The sequence below is a fragment of the Pagrus major genome, chromosome 6 (assembly GCF_040436345.1).
Source record: "Pagrus major chromosome 6, Pma_NU_1.0".
Lineage (NCBI taxonomy): Eukaryota > Metazoa > Chordata > Actinopteri > Spariformes > Sparidae > Pagrus > Pagrus major.
Genome location: NC_133220.1, coordinates 21,764,014 through 21,786,817, shown reverse-complemented (window position 1 = coordinate 21,786,817; position 22,804 = coordinate 21,764,014). Strand labels below are relative to the sequence as shown.

At 42.2% G+C, this 22,804-nt stretch overlaps 3 protein-coding genes across 7 annotated transcripts in view; 2 read left to right on the top strand and 1 right to left on the bottom strand.

Annotated features, from left to right (window-relative positions):
• The first annotated feature begins 3,493 nt into the window (after nt 1-3,493).
• Nucleotides 3,494-5,641, top strand: LOC140998612 (leucine-rich repeat neuronal protein 1-like). The gene has a single exon (XM_073468946.1). The coding sequence runs from the start codon at nt 3,494-3,496 to the stop codon at nt 5,639-5,641; it is 2,148 nt and encodes a 715-aa protein (XP_073325047.1).
• Nucleotides 5,642-6,905: 1,264 nt separating this feature from the next.
• Nucleotides 6,906-14,993, bottom strand: sumf1 (sulfatase modifying factor 1). Its single transcript, XM_073468508.1, has 9 exons — nt 14,674-14,993; nt 12,530-12,703; nt 12,304-12,378; nt 10,811-10,893; nt 10,550-10,672; nt 10,339-10,453; nt 8,824-8,937; nt 8,682-8,741; nt 6,906-7,552 (listed from the first exon to the last, which is right to left on the bottom strand). Exons 1-9 carry the CDS (start codon nt 14,935-14,937, stop codon nt 7,451-7,453), a joined length of 1,110 nt encoding a protein of 369 aa, XP_073324609.1. The 5' UTR covers nt 14,938-14,993; the 3' UTR covers nt 6,906-7,450.
• Nucleotides 14,994-15,432: 439 nt separating this feature from the next.
• Nucleotides 15,433-22,804, top strand: part of LOC140998277 (inositol 1,4,5-trisphosphate-gated calcium channel ITPR1) — an 80,493-nt gene continuing 73,121 nt past the window's right edge. For all 5 annotated transcript variants that reach the window (XM_073468506.1, XM_073468505.1, XM_073468504.1 and 2 more), the window contains exons 1-3: nt 15,433-15,643; nt 16,561-16,661; nt 19,966-20,036. In XM_073468506.1, the coding sequence (XP_073324607.1) occupies nt 16,570-16,661; nt 19,966-20,036 (163 nt within the window). In that variant the 5' untranslated portion in view covers nt 15,433-15,643; nt 16,561-16,569. The remainder of the gene's footprint in view (nt 15,644-16,560; nt 16,662-19,965; nt 20,037-22,804) is intronic.

The following is a 22,804-nucleotide window of genomic DNA, read 5'->3' as shown; positions in this document are numbered from 1 at the left end:
TGTTTTGCAGGGTTTGTGATGCTCATTTTACAGACGCATCAAAAAAGTCTTGTTGGGCCCCATGTGTCGTTGTGAGGTTGTAATTAAACTGTTTAGCCACTACGAAAACTGGCTTCAAAGCCCAGCGCTCTCCCTGGGTGCTTGAGCTGAGTGGAGGAAATCATGGATATTACAGCGATGGGCTCATTTGTATTAAACAAGCAGTGCTTTACCGTAAAACGTATCATTTACGATTATCATTAGATATGCATACAGATAGAGCCTTCTGTTGGTACTCATACCTTAATTTCGTCCATATTTCTGCACATTTTCTAATAGCTTGCGGCGCAGTACCTCTGGTAGTCGTCGGGGGGCAGTGACAGTTAGATTGCCTTTATCGTAATTGCAGTGTACAACACAAGTTCAGTGGGCAAAGGCAGCATAAACAAGCACAATGCTTAACTCTGCTTAACCATCAGTAGAGCTGGTCTGTGGCCAGTGGCAGTACTGGGTAGCTTGTAACTATGAATTTGTGTACTGCAGTGATCATGAAGCAGGTCATCAGTGAAAAAGAGCATATGTGCTCAGCAGAGCTTCCGTGGGTCAACAAGGTCAACACGTACACACAGTGAGGGAGAGGTGGGAACGGATGCAGACCCCCATAGTGCTGCCAGTCTGCCAGAAACCTGGTGCCAGGTGTCTGAGTTTTATGGCCTCAGCATGAAAGCAGCGATTTCTCCGCCTGTTTCTTCCGATTTGATACCCGAGCAGCGCGCAACACATGGAGGAAGAGAGAGGACGGACAAATGTATTACCAAGTAAATCTCTTTACACCGAGGCACAGTCGTCCGGCAAGTATTAAAAGACATTTGAATGGATTATTTGAGAAACTGAATGATGGATTATGAAAGTCAGGAGGAGGTGCCACATTTCAGTCACACTGAGGGAATCAGGTCAGTTTGAGTGCGACCGGGTCATTGCAGATACCAGCCACCTGATGCCAGACACCATGTGCGCTCTTACACAAAGAGAAACAAACATGGATAAGCTGTGATGCTAAAACACTGAATCTGATTTCTCTCCCTTTGCTGAATTTGAGAAAAGCTGCAGTGTTGCTCTTCTGGCACGTCTCATTGTGTTGTTCTTCTGCATAGCAAAGTGCGCCGTTCTGTATTTGTTGAGCTGCTTTTTATACTATTGTACATGCAAATGTGGAGGGAAAACTGTGAGAGGGTGTCAACACATTGCAGGGCGCCAACAGACGGCACATGAAAGGAGAGGGAAAACAATCTGTAGCTGTTTTATGTTAATATTGGGGGGACTTGTCAGTTTTGATGTGAAACAAAATACAGCCAACTATCTCTATCTGTTACACTGACACACACACACACACACACACACACACACACATACTGGATGCTCACCCTCAGTTTATTTATGAGTGTGAATTTCTGAGTGTGAGTCAGAGTACAAGCTGACACTGGTGTTTAGTTTTAGCAAGGGAGAGGAAGCTAAGAGTCTCTCTTGCCTTCTCTCTCGCTAATGCAAACAGTTATAGAGGCTGATGATTCCTTTTTGCTCCCTCATCACACACAATCACTCACAACACTAACGTAGTAATGTGTGCACACACAAAACTTAGCCAACAGAGGTATGTTTGTGAATCATTTTAAGGATTTAGGATTTCTTCAAAGAAAGTGATGACTGATCCTTCATCCGCATTGCTCATGATTTCATATCTACTTGTAAATATTGAGTCTGTCATCCCGACAGACGTTTCTAAAAGTTGGTGTCGAGAAATCGGCAAATGAAAGCAAAAACAGAACATTTAAGAACTCCTTTGGGAGCTCAGCCTGTCAGCCCACCTGGACGAGTCTGGCTCTTATGAAATAAAAAGCTAAATTAACTTCTCATGAGCTTCCCATGGGCCTGTATGAAGGAGTGAGTGATTAACAGTGAAGAGCACACACTCCATGTTTATTAAGTAAGTTGTATAATGGGCTCACAGCCAGAGTTGCCGGCTGTGCCCACCACACACACTAGTTCAAGAGGATCACTGATACCAAGCTGGTATGCAGATAATCTACCCGGCACAGAGACAAAGAAGTGTTAGTAATCTCTGAGGAGACAGATATGCAACACATCAGGGAAGCAGAGTTAACATATTGGGTGCTGACAAATAAAAAACAACAGGGAAGCAGAGTTCATATCTTGAGTGATGACAAATACATAATGTACCACATTTTTGCATTACAAGCTACACGCTAAACGGACATTTCTAGTTGTGGAGAAGCTAAATTAGAGATTTGTTTTGTTTGGGCTTCAGGTTCCATTCTTGTAACAGTCCTGTACTCTCTTAACCTGTGAAGAAAAGTAACAGTGATTTTCACTAATGTAACAGTTTAACAAAGAGAGTGAAACAAAGCTCATGACCCATCACTCATTTTTTAATCAATCATTAGTCTGACTTACAGGATGTAGACTTAGCTTCCTTCCTTCCTTCCCAACGGCTTTTTTCACTTTCGCTATGTGAAATAACAACCTCAGAGCAATCTGCACGTTGAAACTGGCAACTTACTCAAACACTAACCTGTTCGCTAACGGCATAAACGTAAACAAGATAGCAACTGTTTCCTTTTCTTTTTAGTCATTTTGCAGGGGCAATGTCGCTGCATCCTGGGTTAAGTGCCTCCCAAGACGATTGTGATTGGTTTAAGGACATGCAAATAAATACATTTTTTCTCCCTCTCCAAGAATGAGAATTGAAGATAGAGACTAATCAACCATTAACAAGCAACTAATAAGAAGGGATCCAAGTTTAGTTCATTTATGGAGCATCAGCGGTCTCTTGTTTGTTTTTTTTCCCCGACATAAATTACATTTATTCAACTTAGTTTCACTCCATATCTTTCCCCTGGTCATCCCCAGTAGTTACTTGGCATGCATGGTCTCACTCAATTTCATCTCAAGATTCAGAAGTAACTTTTTCTCAAACTTACTCTTATTTTTCAAACTGTGTCTGGCTGTGTGGGTGCTCATTAAAAGGTATGAATGTCTACAAGATGGCAGGGCAACAAGACAAATTTGACAAATTCATTCTGCTCTGTTAGACACGTCAACTTAGTGCCCTAAATATCTGTGGGGTGGCACAGTGGAAAACTGCCACTTGCCTCATTTGTAACCCTCTGCAAGGAAACCAAATATGACTTGCATCCTCTATTCAGCTGTTGTCAGTTTGAGTTCCTTACTGTGTTACTGTGTTTGCAGACAGATAATCAAAGGTTTTAACATTATACGTCCTTTCTGTTTGTTTAGGTCAAGTTTGAACCAGATGATCTTCTGCCCTGGCTTCTGCAAAAAACTTTCTCCTGGATAAGAAGTCACCACTCTGGAAATTGCCTACAGCATCCAGCCAGCAGCAAAGCAGACTAATGCTCATGAACCTTCCCTCCCAACCTTTCTTCAGAACGCTGCCTCTCGTCTAAGCTTTGTGTGAGCAGAGAGAGCAGACATCATGGCGCTTAGCTCGCAGCCTTGGCCTCCTCTGCTCTGGCTGTGCGTGGGATTGCTTCTTTCCTCTCTGTCGCCCATACAGGGCAAAGAATGTCCACGTTTGTGTGTATGCGAGATCCGCCCTTGGTTCACCCCTCAGTCGACGTACAAGGAGGCGACCACAGTGGATTGCAATGACTTGAGGCTCACGCACATCCCTACTAACCTGTCCACAGACACTCAGGTGTTACTGCTCCAAAGTAATGCCATCTCTCACACCAGTGGAGAGCTGGATGTGCTGTTCAACTTGACAGAGTTGGATCTATCCCAGAACAACTTCAGCACTGTGGAAGCTGTGGGCCTCTCAAGCATGAACCACCTGACCACCCTGCATCTAGAGGAGAACCAGATCACCCAGCTGCCAGACCATTGCCTGGGAAACCTCTCCAATCTCCAGGAGCTTTACATCAACCACAACCAGATAAACTCCATCTCCCCTCGGGCATTTGCAGGCCTGCACAGCCTGCTGCGGCTTCATCTTAACTCCAACAGGCTCCATGTCATAGATAGCCGCTGGTTTGAAGAAACACCCAACCTTGAGATCCTCATGATCGGGGAGAACCCAGTTATCGGCCTCCTGGACATGAACTTTAAGCCTCTAGGAAGACTGAGGAGTCTGGTTCTGGCTGGCATGGACCTTACTGATGTTCCAGCAAATGCATTTGTAGGTTTGGACAACCTTGAAAGCATTTCTTTCTATGACAACAAACTGGTCAGAATCCCTCAACTGTCCCTTCAAAAAGTTCCCAATCTGAAATTCTTGGATTTAAACAAAAATCCAGTTCATAAAATCCAGGAAGGAGATTTCCGGAACATGTTACACCTGAAGGAGCTGGGTATCAACAACATGATGGAGTTAGTGTCAATTGACCGCTTCGCTCTGGACAACCTACCAGAGCTGACAAAGCTGGAGGCGACCAACAACCCCAAACTGTCGTATGTGCACAGGTTGGCCTTTAGGGACATGCCCTCCTTGGAGAGCCTGATGCTTAACAATAATGCCCTCACTGCCCTTTACCAGCACACTGTAGAGGTGCTGCCTAATCTGCGGGAGATCAGTCTGCATAGCAACCCATTGCGTTGTGACTGTGTCATTCAGTGGATGAGTTCCAACAGGACCACAGTGCGCTTCATGGAGCCGCTGGCCATGCTGTGCACCTCCCCATCTGAGCTCAAAGGCCAGCGGGTTCGAGGGCTAAGGCTTCTGGAGTCCACAGAGCAATGCCTCCCGCTCATATCCCACAACACCTTCCCCAGCCACCTGAACCTCGAGCTGGGCATGAGCGTCAGCCTCGACTGCAGGGCCATGGCTGAACCCGAGCCTGAGATCTACTGGGTGACTCCTCTTGGGACAAAAATCACGATAGACACGGTCTCAGAGAGGTACCACTTGAGCAGTGAGGGAACACTGCGGCTGTTTCATGTTCAGGTGGAGGATTCTGGTCATTACACCTGTGTGGCCCAGAACACAGAAGGAGCTGACACACAGGTCGCCACCATCCGTGTAAATGGCACCCTGCTAGACAGCGCCCAGGTGATGAAGATCTACGTCAAGCAGACTGAATCGCACTCGATCCTGGTTTCCTGGAAGGTCAATTCTAATGTCATGTCCTCAAACCTGAAGTGGGCCTCAGCCACCATGAAGATCGACAATCCACACATCACCTACACAGCTCGTGTCCCTGTAGACGTTCACGAGTACAACCTCACACACCTTCAACCTGCCACTGAGTACGAGGTGTGCCTCACTGTCTCCAATGTCCACCTGCAGACACACAAGTCTTGTGTTAACGTGACAACACGTAGCGCTACCTTTGCCCTGGACCTGTCAGACCAGCACCCAAGTGCAGCGGTGCTGGCTGTCATGGCGGCCATGCTGGCCTTCCTTAGTCTTGCCACTGTGGGTGTCTACATGGCCCGCAGATGGAAGAGAAAAAACTACCACCACTCCCTGAAGAAATACATGCTGAAGACTTCCTCCATCCCCCTGAACGAGCTTTACCCTCCACTCATCAACCTGTGGGAGACCGATGGTGAGAAGGACAAAGATGGCAGCACAGAGGGAAAACCCTCCCCTGTTGACACCACACGTAGTTATTACATGTGGTGAGGATTTAGTAAGGAGGCCTGGCTGCCTCTCCAAGCAGCACAAAAAGACACACTTTTGCCATTTTGGTGCAAAAGTCAATTAAAGTTGCAAATGTTTTTTTTGTATTCTCAGCTTTGCTAATAAGAGGCAGAGTGATCAAGGACAGGATTTTTATTAGTATAGCGTATCGCCTTTGTTTGATTCTTTCTCTTATTTGTTTTGGACTCTCCAAGATGGCAGCTGTATTTAGCCTCCAGGTTTTCTTAGTTGCTATGCTCTTGTTTCTGTGGTGCATTTTTGACTCACTTTCCCATTGGGTTAATAATACAGCAGCAGGGGCCAATGGTCTTCTTGCGTTATTAGTGAAAATCAGTGTTTTTTTTCTCTGTTTTGTAAAACAGGTAATCTGTTGTGCACTGATAGATAATGGAGTTTGTCTGAACTCCAGTTAAAAGCTGACAGCGGGTTTAGACTCGTTAACCTGTCGACTGAATGTTAGCAATTGTGCAGTAATGTTGTATCAACTATACCTTTGAACTTTCTGATTTAAACTGCGAGAGAATAGGATTTTAGTTTGCTGATAAATGTGATGTTAATGCTAGAAAAACAAATGTTTGTTAAAACATTTTGAGTTGTTTTTTTATTAAGGTGCACTAGAAACTTTCACGACCCTTTCCCCATTTACTCACTTATTTTGCTAGACTTTTTCGCTAATTGCTTAGTTTATTATTTTCACATGCAATATGTATACTGATGAAGTTAAAATAATAAATTTTTGGTTCTTTTGCAGACATCTGGTCTTTTTTAATTCCTCCTCCACTCATACAGCTATTATACCCTGTCAGTTCTGACAGGCACACTCACCCCCTGTGATACATGCTGTTGGTCTCATGTGGATTCTTAATCGCAGGTCTTGGAAGAACTTAAGCCCATCTCAGTCCAAAACCGAGTGAATCAGCTTTGGAGCGTCACAGTGCTCACTGCCCTGAACCATCCTTACAGACAGAGCTTATACTGTGTCAGCTTAACTTCTCTGTATGGGTATTTACAAACTTGTACGCATACACTACTGATATAGACAGACATACAGATAGACACACAGTGATAAATATTTGAGCAGGTGCTGCCCTCTACTGGATGTGACAGCTAAATATGGTTAACAGAGGTCAATAATTATAAAACACAAAAATAGCAAAGTAGGTTCCTGAGGTTTAGCATTAATTAAATAAACCTGAAGTCTCCTATTCAAATTTAGTGTAGCATTTTGAGTAATGTTAAGAAACTGTGCTTTTTTGGTTAGTTTTTTATTAGGGCAAATTTAAAAATTGAAAGAGATAAAACAAAGAAGATTGTTTGGGATCCCATTTCTCACAGATCTATCAATGTATGTAAGAATAAATTACAGTACATTACAATAATCTCACAGTGTATCTGTCTCAGCCAGCTGTTTGACAACCTGTGTGCAATATACAAGACCACACTGATCTTTGTCACTGAAAAGTTTCTTCAAACCAGCAGCTGCCAAGCAGAAACAATGACTTGACTTATACAGAACTCTCCACAACTGACTTCTCTGTTCAGTTCTCATGAAAAAAGGCTGAAAAAATATAATATAAAAATTGACATTTCTGAGATATCTGCTGGAATAAAAGACATTCTCAACTCCAAACTGTTTGAGGTCTTTTTTTAAAAAAAAACAAACATCATCTTCATATGTATGCAGGTTAACAAGATGGCACATAAGAAAGCCTCTATTAAATTCCCTTATCAGTTAACCAACACTGGAGTAAATGGAAGAAGGAATTCTGTGTTTAAGACAAGCAGGTCAGGTCACCGTGGCTCCTGAGAGATGCAGCGAAAACCCAGATTAGAGGCTGAGCTGTCCGGAGTGTTCTGGCTTCGGGCTGCACATCTATATCTGTAACAATAAGACTGGAGGAGGGGGGAAAGAAGAGAGGGAAAATTACTGTCAATAAAAAAAACATTTTCTCAGCACTGGTTTGTTACAATATATTAAAACTAGAATTAGCTCCTCATGGTTGTATACCTCCGCACACCAGTCAAGTTGACCTTTGACCTTTTGGATAAAATGTCATCACTTCATCATTTTATCATATTAGACATTTGTGTCAAATGTCGTCATAATACGCATATGAATTCTTGAGCTATGGTCAGAGATGTGTTTTATAAGGTCATGGTGACCACCAAAAACTAACCAGTTCATCTGTGAGTCTAAGTCGACATTTGTGCCAAGTCTGAAGAAATTCCCTCAAGGCGTTATCACGTTCACAAGAATCAGAGTAACGGACTGACAGACCTGAAAACAAGATGCGCACAAACACAAACTTGCACAGAGTTCTCTTTATTATCGGATTTTTTATTGCTTTTGAGAAAAAGTTATTTTTTTGTCCATCCATCCATGTCCTCTCACCACTCACATGGTTTATTCATATGAAACAAACAGACCTCTGTTCCAAGGACTTATTTTGCATGCAATTAGTCACATTCCCATGGCAACCAATGCTGGTGGCAAGCAAACTGGAATGGTCACCAGTGGGCGGCTCAAATGGTTTTGCAGATAAAGTAAATTCACATATGGTACGAATTCTCTCGTCGTCTCCATGGAGGTTTTTTTCAAGTATCTTAAATCCAGAATGAGCAGAGCGTCCAGGCGACTGTGCATGTACTGGCAAAGAAATCTGTCTTGTTGTCATTTCTTGCACCCTCACCTAACTCCTATCTTTCTTTGATGATTTTAGTTGGGTCTGCTTTTATAATATCTTTACCTCAGCACCGCTGTAAATGAGCTTTGTCCCTCTAAGTGTTTTCTGAGGATTTAAATAAATTAAAACTACTTAAGTCTCACATAGCAGGAAGAAAGGCTGCATTTTCCCCTTGTGATCAACCAGGTGGAGAGTAATAGAAAGCTCCTCTACATCCTTGAAATGCAGATGTCAGCGATTTAATACTTGCTATAAAACATTCAACATGCTGAACTTGATTTGATTGAATCTATAAAGCGTAATGAGCATAAAAGTGTTATAGTGGTTGTCTCCTTTACCTTGTGGCACATGTATGACCCTCCCTTCTTCACCTTGTCTTTGCCTGATGGAGGGCCTGTCTAGAGAGAGAAAAATAATCAGATATCAGAGTTAAAGCTAAACCTGGAGAAACTCAAAAGCTGAGTGGGGATGTGTTCTTACTGGGTTCTGTTGTTTTTCTGTGGTGTGATGCACCGTCCACCAGTCTGAGGTCCATTCCCATGCATTCCCCACCATGTCATACAGACCGAATCCATTGGCAGGGAAGGACATCACCTGCAGGGTACAGGGAGAGCAATGCCACATCACAGGGTAAGTTCACCCACAGACTTTATCTACTCACCCACATGCCGAAGTCAGGTGAAGTTTTGTAGTCCACAAAACGTTTCTGGAGCTTCACGGCAAAACAGTGTTGCAGCTTTTTTCAACACAACTGAAGTAAAAGGGGGCTTGTTTTGAAATATAAATAAACATATTATTTACAGCCTCAGTGTGGTCGAGCTCGTGCTCCCACTTCATACGGGGTGTGCGCTAATGCCTTAAGCTGAGCGGCTACGGTGAGGATTTCAGCTTTAAAAAAGGTGTAAAAATTGTCATTTCAAATCAATTTTGGATCTCAGGGCTTCTGGATACTTGGTTTGTGGCAGACGAGCTGCATGGAGCCATTTTACTTTTTAATTTTTTTTCAGTTGTTTTTCTACATTTTGAAAGAAGTCCCCATCTGCTTCAGTTGTTTTGCTGTGAAGCTGTGAACATTTTGTGGACTACAACACTTCACAACATCAGAATGGGGGTGAGTAAAAACTCATCCTTTAATGCAGGTTTGTATTATGAACTCCTACAAAGACTCGTTTCTTCTGAAAGCATGGAAGATGAAAAAGCCTATGGGTGTATAATGTATGTGCATATTTGTATTTCTGCAAGAATGAGCATGTGACTCTGAGGGGACTCACAAATACAGATCACTTAGTGTTCAAGCTGGATTAACAGGTTTATCTTCATTGTTTTTGTTTCTATTGCTCGACATGCCAAACTGCTTAAATGACGTGTGTTATTATAATCAGTGAATAGTAGACGGCCCTGTTTTTTCAGCTTGTAAGATGCCAACTAATTCATTGTTTCATTTGGCATTTTTCAGCCAAAATGCCAAATATTTGCTGGTTCCAGCTTCTTAAATGTAATGATTTGCTGCTTTTCTTTGTCATTTATGATAGTAAATGAAGAGTCTTTGGGGTTTTTGGTCAGAAGAAGCTACTTGACGGCGGTTTTGCAGTGTATAAACTAAACGATTAATCAATTAATTGGGAGAATAATCAGCAGATTATTCGAAATTGAAAATAATCATTAGTTGCAGCCCTACTCAAAAGCCCTAAAGAATTTGTGATCATACAATCATGACTGATACTTTTAAATTAGGGCTTTAAAACTGCTGCTGTAGAGAAGGAGACTGGAGTAATATTATCTAATGGTTATTCATTTGATCTGTAGAAGCTGCGAGCAGCTGGTGTGACTTTATTAACTTGTGAAATGAGCCCTAATTCTCCAGCACCTCTAATTTCCTGTAGACTTAAAGGCAGCAGCTAAAATGTAAACCTGTTTCCAGTTTTGTGAAATTGGCTGATGAGCCTAACACACCCACAACTAAGGCATCTCTCCACCTTCCCTTCGATGACTTACTGGGGACGTTTTGATGTATCCATCCTCTTCAGAGTTATGGTTGGGGAAATCTCCCTGCCAGAGGTTGGCGTAGTGCTGTCCTTTTGGGTTCAACTTGTTTCCCCAGGGGTAAAGCCTACATTCAGGGGCAGCATGTCAGTAAATAAACGTGGGACATGCTGTATGTAGGCCAGAGCACATGCCAGGGCATCTTAGTATCATAGTATCATACCTGTCTTTAAGGCCGCCCCTGCAGGCGTACTCCCATTCTGCCTCTGTAGGAAGTCTTTTGTTAAACCAGGAGCAGAATGCGACAGCATCCGCCCAGGACACATGAAGAACAGGATGGTCCAGCCTATAGAAAAACTGGTTTGTAGTTAATTACTGAGCTTGTATTTGATTTATTAGTTTCCTTTTAACATTAGATATAACCTTAAATAGAAATAGAAGTAAAAGACAAGTAAAATATGTTTTTGATAGAGTGTCTCTCTACCTGTCTGTGATGTTGGAGTCAGGACCATCAGGCTGCCTCCAGTTGGCCCCTTTGACCGGGAGCCACCAGGGGGCAGCAGCAACCTGAGGACAAAGTGAGGGTAACAATGGTCACTGACTGACATCAGGCTGTATGGTCTTTATCGTCTTTAATGTACAGTTCTGTAATACTGCTGATGGTTTCCAGTATTGCAGTGCTGGGATGAAGCAGTAAATTGTCCGTTGTCTGGTTTTCGTCTCTGAGGGGCCTGCTGTGCTCAGGCCTCTTACAACCACTCTGTGAACATTCTCAGAGCTGTAAAATAACAGCAGTATACACCTTCATGTCTATCTAAAGCCACAGCTATGTGTGACCCGAGGCTGGTACTTTTAAGGTTTTCCCTGAGAAAGGCTTAGTGCACATATACAGTATTACTCTATAGAAGGTTAAATACATTCAAATAATATTAGATGAAGTAAGTAAGAGTTTGGAGTTTTGCTCTCACAATAAATATGTAAACATCATCTTTCTTCTTATCTATTTATTTTTAACACTGCCTAACATGGCTCATGTGCCATTTTTCTACATCCTGTCTGATTAAAAGAACTGAATGTTTACTGATCTAAGTATATTTTGCAGTTTGCAGGAAGTAGATGTAATGATCAATCGATTTATGTCATGTCAACTATTAAATTAATTACCAACTATTTTGATAATCAAATAATCTGTTATTTCAAAGTAAAAAAAATCTTATTCCAGCTTCTTTAATTGAATATTTTATAGTTTCTTAACTCCTCTGTGACAGTAAACTAAATACATTCGGGTTGTGGACAAAACAAGACATTTGTGGAGGTCATCTTGGGCTTTGGGAAAACCTGATTGACATTTTCTGACAATTTATAGACAAAACAACTGATCGATTCATTGAGAAAATAATTGACAGATTAATTGACAGTGAAAATAACCATTAATTGCAGCCCTAGTTGGAACCATTATGAAAATGTATACTTATTTTATTAGATAAACACCTTATTATAACTAAGCACTCCCTATTAGCCTCACTGCTTCATTACTCTGAGAAAATGTAGCCTCTTTTCGTCCTGGTACGGTAGAAGCAGCTCAGCAATACACAACAAAATATGTCATAACCAACAATTCTCACAACTGGTGTGAAGTATTAATACTTCATGTAACTGAAACATAACTACCCCTGGTGTTTTCAAATTATTGTTTGGAAATAAAATGTAATGTAGTAACATCATCTGAAGACATGAGAAGAAAACAAAATGAACATGTTACATTTTCACATATTTACATTTGTAATTTATAATAATTGGATGAATGTATAGGAACCAGAAAAAGGAAAGAAGAAAAAGTATGAAGGTGTATACGTCTGAAATCTTTCAAAAGGCTGATACTAGTAACTAGGCACCAACAATGCTTCACGTGTAAAATAATTAGTACCAGGAACTTTAGCTGTACAGGTAAGTCAGTCGTTGAATAATAATACTTACGGCTTGGGTGATTTCGTTTTTGACACTCTCGCTCAAAAGTCCCTCGAATACAAATGAGTCTCCAAATTTCTCCGCCTAAAAGCATGAGGACAAAAACATTATGAGCAAAGGAGATGCCTATTAACCTTATAAACATATAAACCTGATATGATTGGTTAGTTGATTCAATTATTTTTTAATGAATCTAAAATAATACAACTTATGGTTCAATCTTTAGATACAGTACCTCAGTAACGTATCCTGAGGCACGGACGAAGCTCTCGAACTGTTGATTTGTGACTTCCTGGACATCCATGTAGAAGGAGTTCACATACACCAGCCTCTGAGGGCCCTCACCATCTGCAGGGATGCCTGGGTCATCCGTTCCCATCAGGAACTCTCCTCCAGAAATCAGCACCATCTGTATGCAGGAAATAAACTTTTTTTTTTTAACCAGCAGATAAGCGATCATATGATTCTCTGAAGTTTGAAGAAGGTTGCAGAACTAATGAGATTAAGAGTCTTTAAAAAGGATGGAAACTTAATCTATCATGAGTGCAAAGATTAGATTATCAGATCGCGAGGAAGCACATAAACTACAGAGGCACAGTCAGAGGAATACAATACAGGATACAGAAATAAATAAAGGTGCAACACGTATAGAAGGAGAACATATTTACATATTTCAAGCTATTTAAATGCAGAGTTAATGATCAGCTTTTCTGCACATGGCTGAAATTTTATTTCTCTTTCAATTTGTCCTACATCTTGGCATTGCTTATTAACTGTGTGTTGTGCAGGGTCATTAAGTCATCTACTTAAACACGCCTGAGGTTGTCCAGTAAGCAGGGAACTCCCAAGATCCTGAGGCTGTCACACTGCTTCACTAAGATCATTAGTTAACCCTGACTCTGACCTTAAATGTCTCTAACCAGAACTAAAAATAACTAAATGTCCTTCACAGAGCCAGATAAAGTACTCTATAAATAATAGCAAACAAGGAAATAGAGCTACAACACTTGTCCACTATTATCAACCACAAACCTGCAGTCATTCATTGAAACAGCTTGTTGGAGAGTGGTTGAGAAGTACGGCTGTAACTATTGTTTATTCATCTATTGATTACTTTCTTGATTAAGCGACTATTTCTTTGATCTATAAAATAATAGATAATAATAAAATAATACCACATTTTTGGGATCATTGCAAAAATAATGTATGTATATTGGTTCATATATCGAAATTGGAATTGTTTACTCCTGGGTATCTTTGTTTAAAGGGGCAATATGTAACATTTTGTGTCGAATACATTCAGAAAGTAACTAAAATTATCAACAGAATGTGATGAAATTGCAGTTTTGACGTTGTGACGTCTACTGTATGTACTGAGATGTAGAGATATCTACTGAACTTAGCATGCTAACCAGCTAGCTTCGGCCCGTCACAGTCAGGCCCGGAGGGTCACGCTCAGCCATGCTTCAAATCTTCCCCAGTTGCAATTTTTAGTATTGCAGCTTAAAATTTCCCTGTGACCCAAAGAGCATTTTCCCTGTAGAGCGGCATTATAAAAGATGACCGTAAAACTGTTGACAGGACATCAAGAACTGCAAACAAGGTCGATTTTGACTCTTTTTATTGTGGAATTTTAATCCATGGAGTTGTTATGTTTGTAAAATTTTCCCTCAAGCGGATTTAAAAATCTGTGACGTCATCACAGTGTGAAGGCTATGGGCTGAGCGGGAACTCTTGGATGGGGCCAATGGGGGAAACTCTGTATATTCAATGGGCTTCATAACCAGGAAGTAAACGCAGAAGCCACAAAACCTTTTTGGTGTATGCGCTAGGCGAGCAATTCTGATTGGTCTGAATTGGCGCCATCTTTGCATGTGGTGTCAAGTTCTTCTATATTCGTCTGGTCTCAGTTCCAAAGCTCCTGTGGTGGCGGCGTAAACACTAACACTCCCCTGGTCACCGCTAGCTGCACGGCTAACTGAGCTAACCAGCTAACAGTTAGCGGCTTCTCTGTTGATATGCTGGCCCCTGTTTGTAGTGAGCATGAATTTGACGGGTGGGCAGTTATTACATATTGCACCTTTAAAAGCACTTCAGTGGGGTTAGTGGATACTACTTCACCCTGACGTCAGACTGAATTTATAATGTCAACTTTTCAGGAAGTCAGATCATCCTTTTTTTAAAAAAAGTTTTATTCAAAATGCATGTTTAGTTTATCTTCTAGGGTCTGATTATATGAACTTGTGTACTTCATCTTTTATTGGAGAATATTAATATAGTAGATAACTTCTCAGGAGTCATCCATTTACATAAGTCCCAGTAGAGACCTGTGTTTCATGTCTTCTCTCCTCAACTGTCCGATGAAAGCAGACAGATTACCTGACTTTGCACTCCCTCCTCATCCCCCTGAGCTTCAGACCACCTCTCATTCGCCCCTCTCGAGTATTTGTCAGCCGGCTGTGCAGGTGCCGTCCTGTCCTCCGCAGGCTCCACGGCAGCGGCTCTCTTCAGGCTGTCGCAGCCGCAGCCCGATGCTCGCTGCGGGGCGGCGGCTTCCGGCTGAGCCCCGCATGAACCCTGACTGCACAACACTCTGCTCACACATCCAAAGACAAAGACAAATAAGGCAACACCTCGCACCATTGTTGCAGGACACGGCTCAAAGAGACCTGCTCATGTTGTTGTTGCTGCTGCTGCTCTCACTTCCGCACTGTCACGTGGTCAGTCAGCTGCGCTGCGGAGTAACAAAATGTAACTCCTTCCTGCCCGAAGACGAGGACTTCTTGTAGTTTTAATTTTATTACAATATAATTAAATAGCAAATTATTATCAGGGCTTCTTCTTTTAATGTCAATAAAACCACTTTTTTGTAAACACTGATAAAAAAATAAAAAAATAAAACCATAAACATGCTGCTGTGTGAGAGTTTACATCGGATAAAAATAAATACATAAAAAAATGCTTGTATCATAAAAATCAAGGCTCCAAGTTAGGAGCTTTAAAGCAGCTTCCCAGAAGTGATGGCACCGCTTGGACATCATTTCCCAGCCTTCAACGCTGCGGCCGCTGGAGGAGAAGAAGAAGTGGCAGTGAGCCAGCCAGTGTGCTGCCTGCCTCAGTGAGCACAGCCCCGGAGCACCGACACACACACACACATACACACACACACACACATACACACACGCGGAAAGGTGATAGAGCTGTCAAAAAAAACCAACCCTGGATTATTACAGCGGCTGACGGCTGGACCTCAGCCCGGGCCCCGCTGGAGAAGAGGAGAGCCACAGTCATGTTGTCTTAGCCGGTCGGGAGAAAGCTGAACACCCGAGCTTTTACCACACTAACCGAGGTAAAGTTGAGCGCACAACTTGTACACTTCATCCTCTCTTCCTATCTCTATCAGCGGAGGGGGGAAAGGATTTACTTCGCCTTCTCCTTAAAAGGCTAACAACATGCTCTCAGCTTGTGATCAGCGCTTTGTGAACAGAGGAAACAAGCGAGAAGACAGCGAGTGTGTCTCCGGTAATAATTTGGGAAGGCTGTGTAAACTGTGATTGCGGATGCCGATTAACGTGACAGACGCGTTTACTCAAGTTTCATGTTCAGCGGTCAGATAAACAGGCCTGTAAGGAAGCCGATAGCTGACCATTTCACCCGATTGAGCCACTGTTTTCATCTTGCAGTCAGTCACAGTTACTGCTTTATGTTTTTTTTTTTGTTGTTGTTGTTGCGATTTGTCGACCCTAGTGAGAGGCAGTGCTTCAAACACAGGCAGTGAAGTGGACCTGCAGCGCCCACAGGTATCAGCCTCAGCAGAGATGACCTGTTGCAGGTGCAGAAAACCTTCCTGTCAGGCAGCTGCAGCACCTAATCATTAACTGTCCTGCCCTAAGCCACAAACACAAACAGCTTACAGTAACAGAGAATTTCCCTGAAGCCTCTATGCAAATCTCTGCAGCCAGACTGACTATCAGTGTACTCTGGACCTCTCAGGGAACCCTCTCCTTTTAAAATATAGCACTGCCACCTGACTTGGAGCATCTGTAGCTCCATGGATTTGTGTGTGGACGGTGGGTGAGTGTGTTGACATGATCATATCTGCAAAATGGAAACTGGAAGTCAGATGAAATCTCAGTGATTATGGGAATCGCTCAGTAATGTTTGAGCTGAATAGGTGGAAAACATTGGGCATTTTATCAGGACACATTTCACACAACACAATGTGACTTTTCTTGGAATTTTTTTAACTCCTGTTCTCTGCCGCAGGTGTCAAAAATGTCGGATAAGATGTCCAGCTTCCTCCACATCGGGGACATCTGCTCCCTGTACGCAGAGGGATCCACCAATGGCTTCATCAGCACCCTGGGGTATGTCCATCTCACTGGCTGAACACTATGCATGTGTGGGCTCGCTTCACACTCTGTTCTACTGGCTGAGCAGCACTTGGAAGGAAGGAAGTCGCACAAAAAGTGGTGACTGTTAACCATTTTTAGAAAGTTCAGTTTGGCGAGAAAAAACGACTCTTTAGAAAGAGCATCTCCATCCGATTCTGTGTTTGTCACAGGCGTCGCTTCCCACTATCACTGACAGATTGGGATTAAATAGAGATAAATGAAATGATTTTGCAGTTTGTCCCACAGAACAAAGCTGTGGAAACAGTGGGAGGCCTTTTTGAAGTGGTACTTTGGCACTGACTGACCCCAATGCCACTGATAGTGCTGGGAAAGAAGGAAATCTAGGGGCGGCAAATGCTCAGTTAATGATAAAGTGTGTGTGTGTGTGTGTGTGTGTGTGTGTGTGTGTGTGTGTGTGTGTGTGTGTGTGTGTGTGTGTGTTTGTGAGAGTGTGGCAGGAGTGGGTGTGGAGAGCACAGTAAGAGAAGAAAAAAAACAATGAGGTGGTGCATAATACTCAAAGCTAATGGTGAAACGGTGTTTACAAGCCACTCATTCACCCACGCAGTTGCAGCAATATTGTGTTGTTTTGCTACTTTCTACTAGAATATATTTACATGCTTTAATGTTAAATAAAACCACATCCGTTTATCTTATACAGTCCAGTGTTGCAGCACTGTGTGCCCCCTCTGTTTGAAACGCTCTGTTTTAGCTCCTGTCTCTTTAAGGAACCCCCCCCCCTCCCGAATACCAAGTCTGCTCTCATTGGTCAGCGGACACACGTCTGAGCCAGCACCGCTAACAACAACAAAAGCGCTGAGCTAAATCGATTCTTACGTGACATTGTGATGTAGTGTGATGTCACAAAGTCACAGAATCAAAGGTGGGACTACTGACGAGGTGTTTCAGGAGCAGTGTTTTCTGTGGAGCAGACTTTTACCGTTTTTACTTTCAAGATCTTTTACGTGCACAAGAACCTGTAAAACACTGAAGGGAAGGAAGAAACTGAAAAACCATAATAGGTTCCTTTCAGATATAACTGACAGTATGGTGATTCACACTTGTTGCACTTTAACCTTTCCTCCTCTGTTCTGAGAAGTTCTGCATCAATGCTTTGCCGGAAGAAACCACAATATGATCAAAGGAAGGTGCAGCGTATTGTGTCTCGCATCATGCTATCAGTATCAGCTCAGGACCTCCCCTCTCTGCTCATGAAAAATGGAATGACCTACAGCAAAGACTGAGTCACTGCAGAGACATTGTGGCCTTTCTCGAGTTCCAGCACTTCCCACATACACACACACACACATACAAGCGCACGTATTTTACGAAACTGTCATGACAGATCTGGCAGCGAGCCACCTTCTCCACGCACAACCTCCAACTCAGCAGGCTGCTCCAGATCATCTGCCCTCAGAGGAAGAAGAAACCATCCTGAGAAGAGAGAGAACTTCTCCAGCTGAGCAGCATTCCCAGCTCTTGTTTGGTAACTGGAGTGAGGGGATTAGAGGTTAAAAATGTTGAAAATGCTGCTTTGTACAGTTCAGCCTGTCCTGTCCTGTTTATGCAAAGGTGTAACTATTAAACTCCTGTTAACGACCGATCGCTCTGACAGAGAATATGTGCATCGTCCACACATGCAGATGACTGCTCACACTTGCTGTATAATTTCTTCTTAATACTCCCAGAGATTTTCTCACTGTTTATCCAAGTCTGCTGCCTTGTTCCTTGAGGTGCTCTGACTGGAGAGGTAGACAGGTCTGTTTGGACAACTGTAGACATTCCCCGGAGAAAAGGGCTGAAATGGATGTGGGATTTGGCCTGCGTCCAGACAAGTGTTATTCTAAGCTAGTAAAAAGCTAAATTTGTCACCAGAAATTCCAGCGTGCCCGCAGGTCATCGAATCCACAGTTATTTTATGATTGTGTGGCGTGGGGGAAACACCAGTACTGTTTTATACATGCAGGATAGGTTTTTGTTGGGAATGCTTTGTTTTGTGTTTAACACACACCCAAACCAGTTTACACACAAACCCACAGGGATTATATAGACGTGGTGACATACAGTAGCTCAGATACCCGAGTGAAATATCAATCTCAGTACATCTCTCACAGAAGTCGACTGATAGTGTTGTTTTAATGGGCAGTATAATTGTGATAGTTTGGACCGGGCGAGAGCTGATTGATTGGCCAATATTAAACCATCCCCTCCCTCGCAGATAAAGAGATTGACACTGTCGAAAATGAACAATTTGAATGAAGAGATTACTGTTTACCTGAACATCTAGGTCAAAGTAGTAAATAAATAGATGAATAAATCAACTGTTGAAGCCCAGTTATACCAGTAGGTTGAAAACAACGAATTAATTGGAGAGTCCGTCGACCTTTTGGTGGATTAATTGGTTGATTTGATGTTCAAAACATCAATGACATTTTTATATTAAGTAAGTAAAATATTTACTGCTTCCAATTTTTTTCAAATGTTAAGATCGCTACTCTCTTGAAAAATCATTATTTTGTTTTTATATGATTATGAATGTTTTCTGAGGCGTATTTTGCAGTCTGATATTTTCTACTTTAAATTGTTAATCAATAAATTAATGAGCTAAAATGCTACTGAGTAGAGCAAACACCTCCACCAAGGCCTGACAGTCCCCTTTGATTCAGTCAAGTCTAATCTGATATCAAACTCGATATCCCTGTATCACTAAAAATTTAATCCACCTATGACTGATTAACATAATTTAATCTCACCAGATCTAGTATACATCGGATTTTTTCCCCCATCATGATCCAAGCATTATTTCCTAAGAAATCAAAGAAAATGCCAAAAAACGCCCTGTCTCGCAATGTTAAAGAAAGTGAGAAAAAAAAAACACGGATCTGTCCCATTATTTGGATCCGCACCAAAAGTTAAGTGGGTCTGTTCTAGGCCGAGACCCATCCTCCATCCAAGTTTTTGTGGAAATCCCTTTGGTAGTTTTTGTGTAATCCTACTGACAATCCAACCAATCGACAAACAGACACAGATGAAAACATAACCCTGATTTTTTTTGATGATCAAAATGATTTCGGTCAACTAATTGTTTTAGCTCAAGAGTAAACAAACATATTATAACCTGCATATATTTTAACCTGGCAACTGATTATACCATTTGCGATTTGTCTTCAGTTATAAGACAATACATATATAATGTACCTGAAAAAATATTCACAATATGGTGAACAAAATACTCAGACATCTGATTAACAATGTTATTTTGTGTCTATGTCCACAGCTTGGTGGATGACCGCTGTGTCGTCCAGCCTGACGCGGGGGACCTCAACAACCCTCCAAAGAAGTTCAGAGGTAAGAGTCTCCTCCTGCCTCGTGCTCCTGAGGCCTGACATCATCACACTAACTGCTGTCTGTTTATACTGCGGGCTCTGCAAGAGAGACGCTGCTGAATGTGTTATGCTGTGTTTCTTTGGTGACAGCCGCAACATCTCTGCCCGCTGGACTTCAAACGGGGCTGCCTTTGACATTGTTAATGGTGCGTGTGTGTGTGCATGTGTTTTCGTAGCTGTGGGTGCCTCCTCGCACACCTCGTCTGCGGAGGTAGAGCCAGCTGGAGAAGATCAGCTCTGATGCTGGTTTGTTGGAAAACAACACGCTTGAAAAAGCTGTTTTTCAAACAGAAGGCCTTGAGATGCCTCTTTGGGTGAACCCAGTTATTTTTAGCGTCAATACAGGAAGTAGAACTCATGACCCTCGGTTCTCAGGCTCGAGGTTTATATCTCTGGGGAGTAGCCAGGCCCGACATTGTGCAGGGAAAAGAAATGTATCAAAGCCTTGTGTAGTATTTCTTACAGGTTCTTGTACAAGCTACACACAGAACTGTAACACAACAGTTCTTCACTGCTGAGTTAATCTTTGATTGAGAATATTATTGCACCGGTAGGGAAAGGGTGTCTAGTAAATTAAGAAAGTATTTGTACCAAAATCTTTGTCTTTTTAAGGAGTGTTTTAATGGCTATCGGTTCGTCAAATCTGTTGGTCTTTGCAATGTTAAGCAACTTGATTTGAGGGAGTGAGCATTCCGCATACGCCTGCTCACACTTGGCTTTTAGGATGTTATCTGCTGTCTCAAGAGCATAAATTAGATTGGACTGTATTTAGAAAGTAGAAAGCTTTGATGTGAGCAGTGGCCAGACGGCTCATCTCTTCAGTGGGTCTCTGGTGTCCCAGGACAGGTTATCTCCCCCAAGAGACAATCGCTGTCACCACGATAATCACCGACTGCAGACTGATGGATCCACCAGGCCTGCAGCAACATGAAAGACGACGCTCTCGCTCTCTGTCTTTGCTGCCCTGTTTGTGTGTTTCTACGACTGTCAAGTTTGTTCATAGACGTTGGAATAAGTGGCCAAAGCACCTGTTGATTCTCATCAATGATCACAATTCATTCAAGCACAAACATCCACAGTATTTTGCAGTCATGTAGCTGGACACTGACAGCATTTGTATCTGCTGTATGGGACTAGAGACACGTAAAGTAGTTTTGACTGACTTTAAATCATGCAGTGTCCAAATAGTTTTTCGATCTGGTTCTAATAATTTGTACGACTATTTTTGGCTGCAAACATGTGATTGTACTGAGGGAGCTGCCTATTGGCTCCGTTACACAGGAAAGACTTTCACTAAGCACTTCGTCTTATTTAATCTTCCATCCTCCCACACTCCTGTTTTCCCCTCTACTCACTTTTTAAACTTGTCTCAAGCTGCGCAGTGCACTCAAAGGAAAAGTCCCGTTCTAAATCTGACCCAGTGCACGACACCAAACATCAGTCAGATTTGAAGATATTGAAGGGGCGTTGCAGACCTGCTGTTTTTTAATTTACACTTTCTTTCTTGACCTTTGCAAGAAAAAACAAAAATAAAGGAAAAGAAACTGGCTGAAGCTGTACACTGAAGAGATTTTTAAAAACTTGTTTACGGATGTGTCTCTACAACACACTTGCACATACGCTACCTGTATGAGTGCTGCTAAAGTGGCGTTGGTAACTCCTTCACCACGTCAGCTGCTCTTGACCAGAAGAGGCCTTTATGTCACTGTGAGAGGCCTGATGTCCACCAGAAGGCAGAAAGAGGTGAAGATGGGCGCTGTATGACCTTAAGGAAAAGGACAGCTCGAAGAGGTAAAAGTGAACCCAAACATTGTCTGTATTGACATATTTGAGGGACAGGGACCGTGTTGCCAGATTGTAGCTTGGCATTAAAGGGAAATTCTTTGATTTTACACATAAAGGTCGATGTGTGTATACCACCAAGCATGTGTAAATTGTTGTGTTAAGTCTAAAGGCTCTGAAGGAGTTTTATCAGGTTTGACAAAATCATTTTTGATGTTCCAAAGAGCTTATCTCAGCTCGGACTTGAAGACTTGAAAATTCAGAACAGAAAACCTGCGACACAAAGAGGAGATGAGGAGATCAAAGGATGTGTCCTTTAAATGCAGGACGGGTCTAATGGAAAGTGCTACGTCATTGGAGATGTAGGAACCAGTGTTTGAAGCTCAACCAAGCCCTCAGAAGTGCGCCTGGCTTTGAAGTCAATTTAATATAGTGGCCAAACTGTGTGATTACAGCTTAAGGTGATGCACACAAGCCCCCATAATAAACATTTGACAAAAGAGACAGTAAAACGGTGGACAAAGTTTTTTGAAAGTCACATCCCCAGCAAAATGACTTGTTTCACTATCATAATGTGGTCCCATAAGATTTAAAAAGTTGAGAGGTGCTGGATTGAATTATTTTATCCCCATTCAAGTTAGCAGAGGGCTAACCCCAAACATCCAAGAGCTTGACCCATACTAGGGACTAAGTCAGGACATAAGCCTATGCTGAACTCTGGTCCTTCTGTTTTGACCATGCTCTTTTTTTTTTTTTTTTTTGTCCCCCAGCTTCGTAAATGTGCAACACTAAATTGCAGGTGTTATTTTGGCATATGAAACAGCCTGCATGTGTTTGTGAGAATATATTCACCCAGCTTACATGATTTTGTTCCTTTTGTAAAGAGGTATCCTGGAAAGTAATGACACAGCGGAGGACACTGGACTTTATAAGTCAGTTGACCTTTTT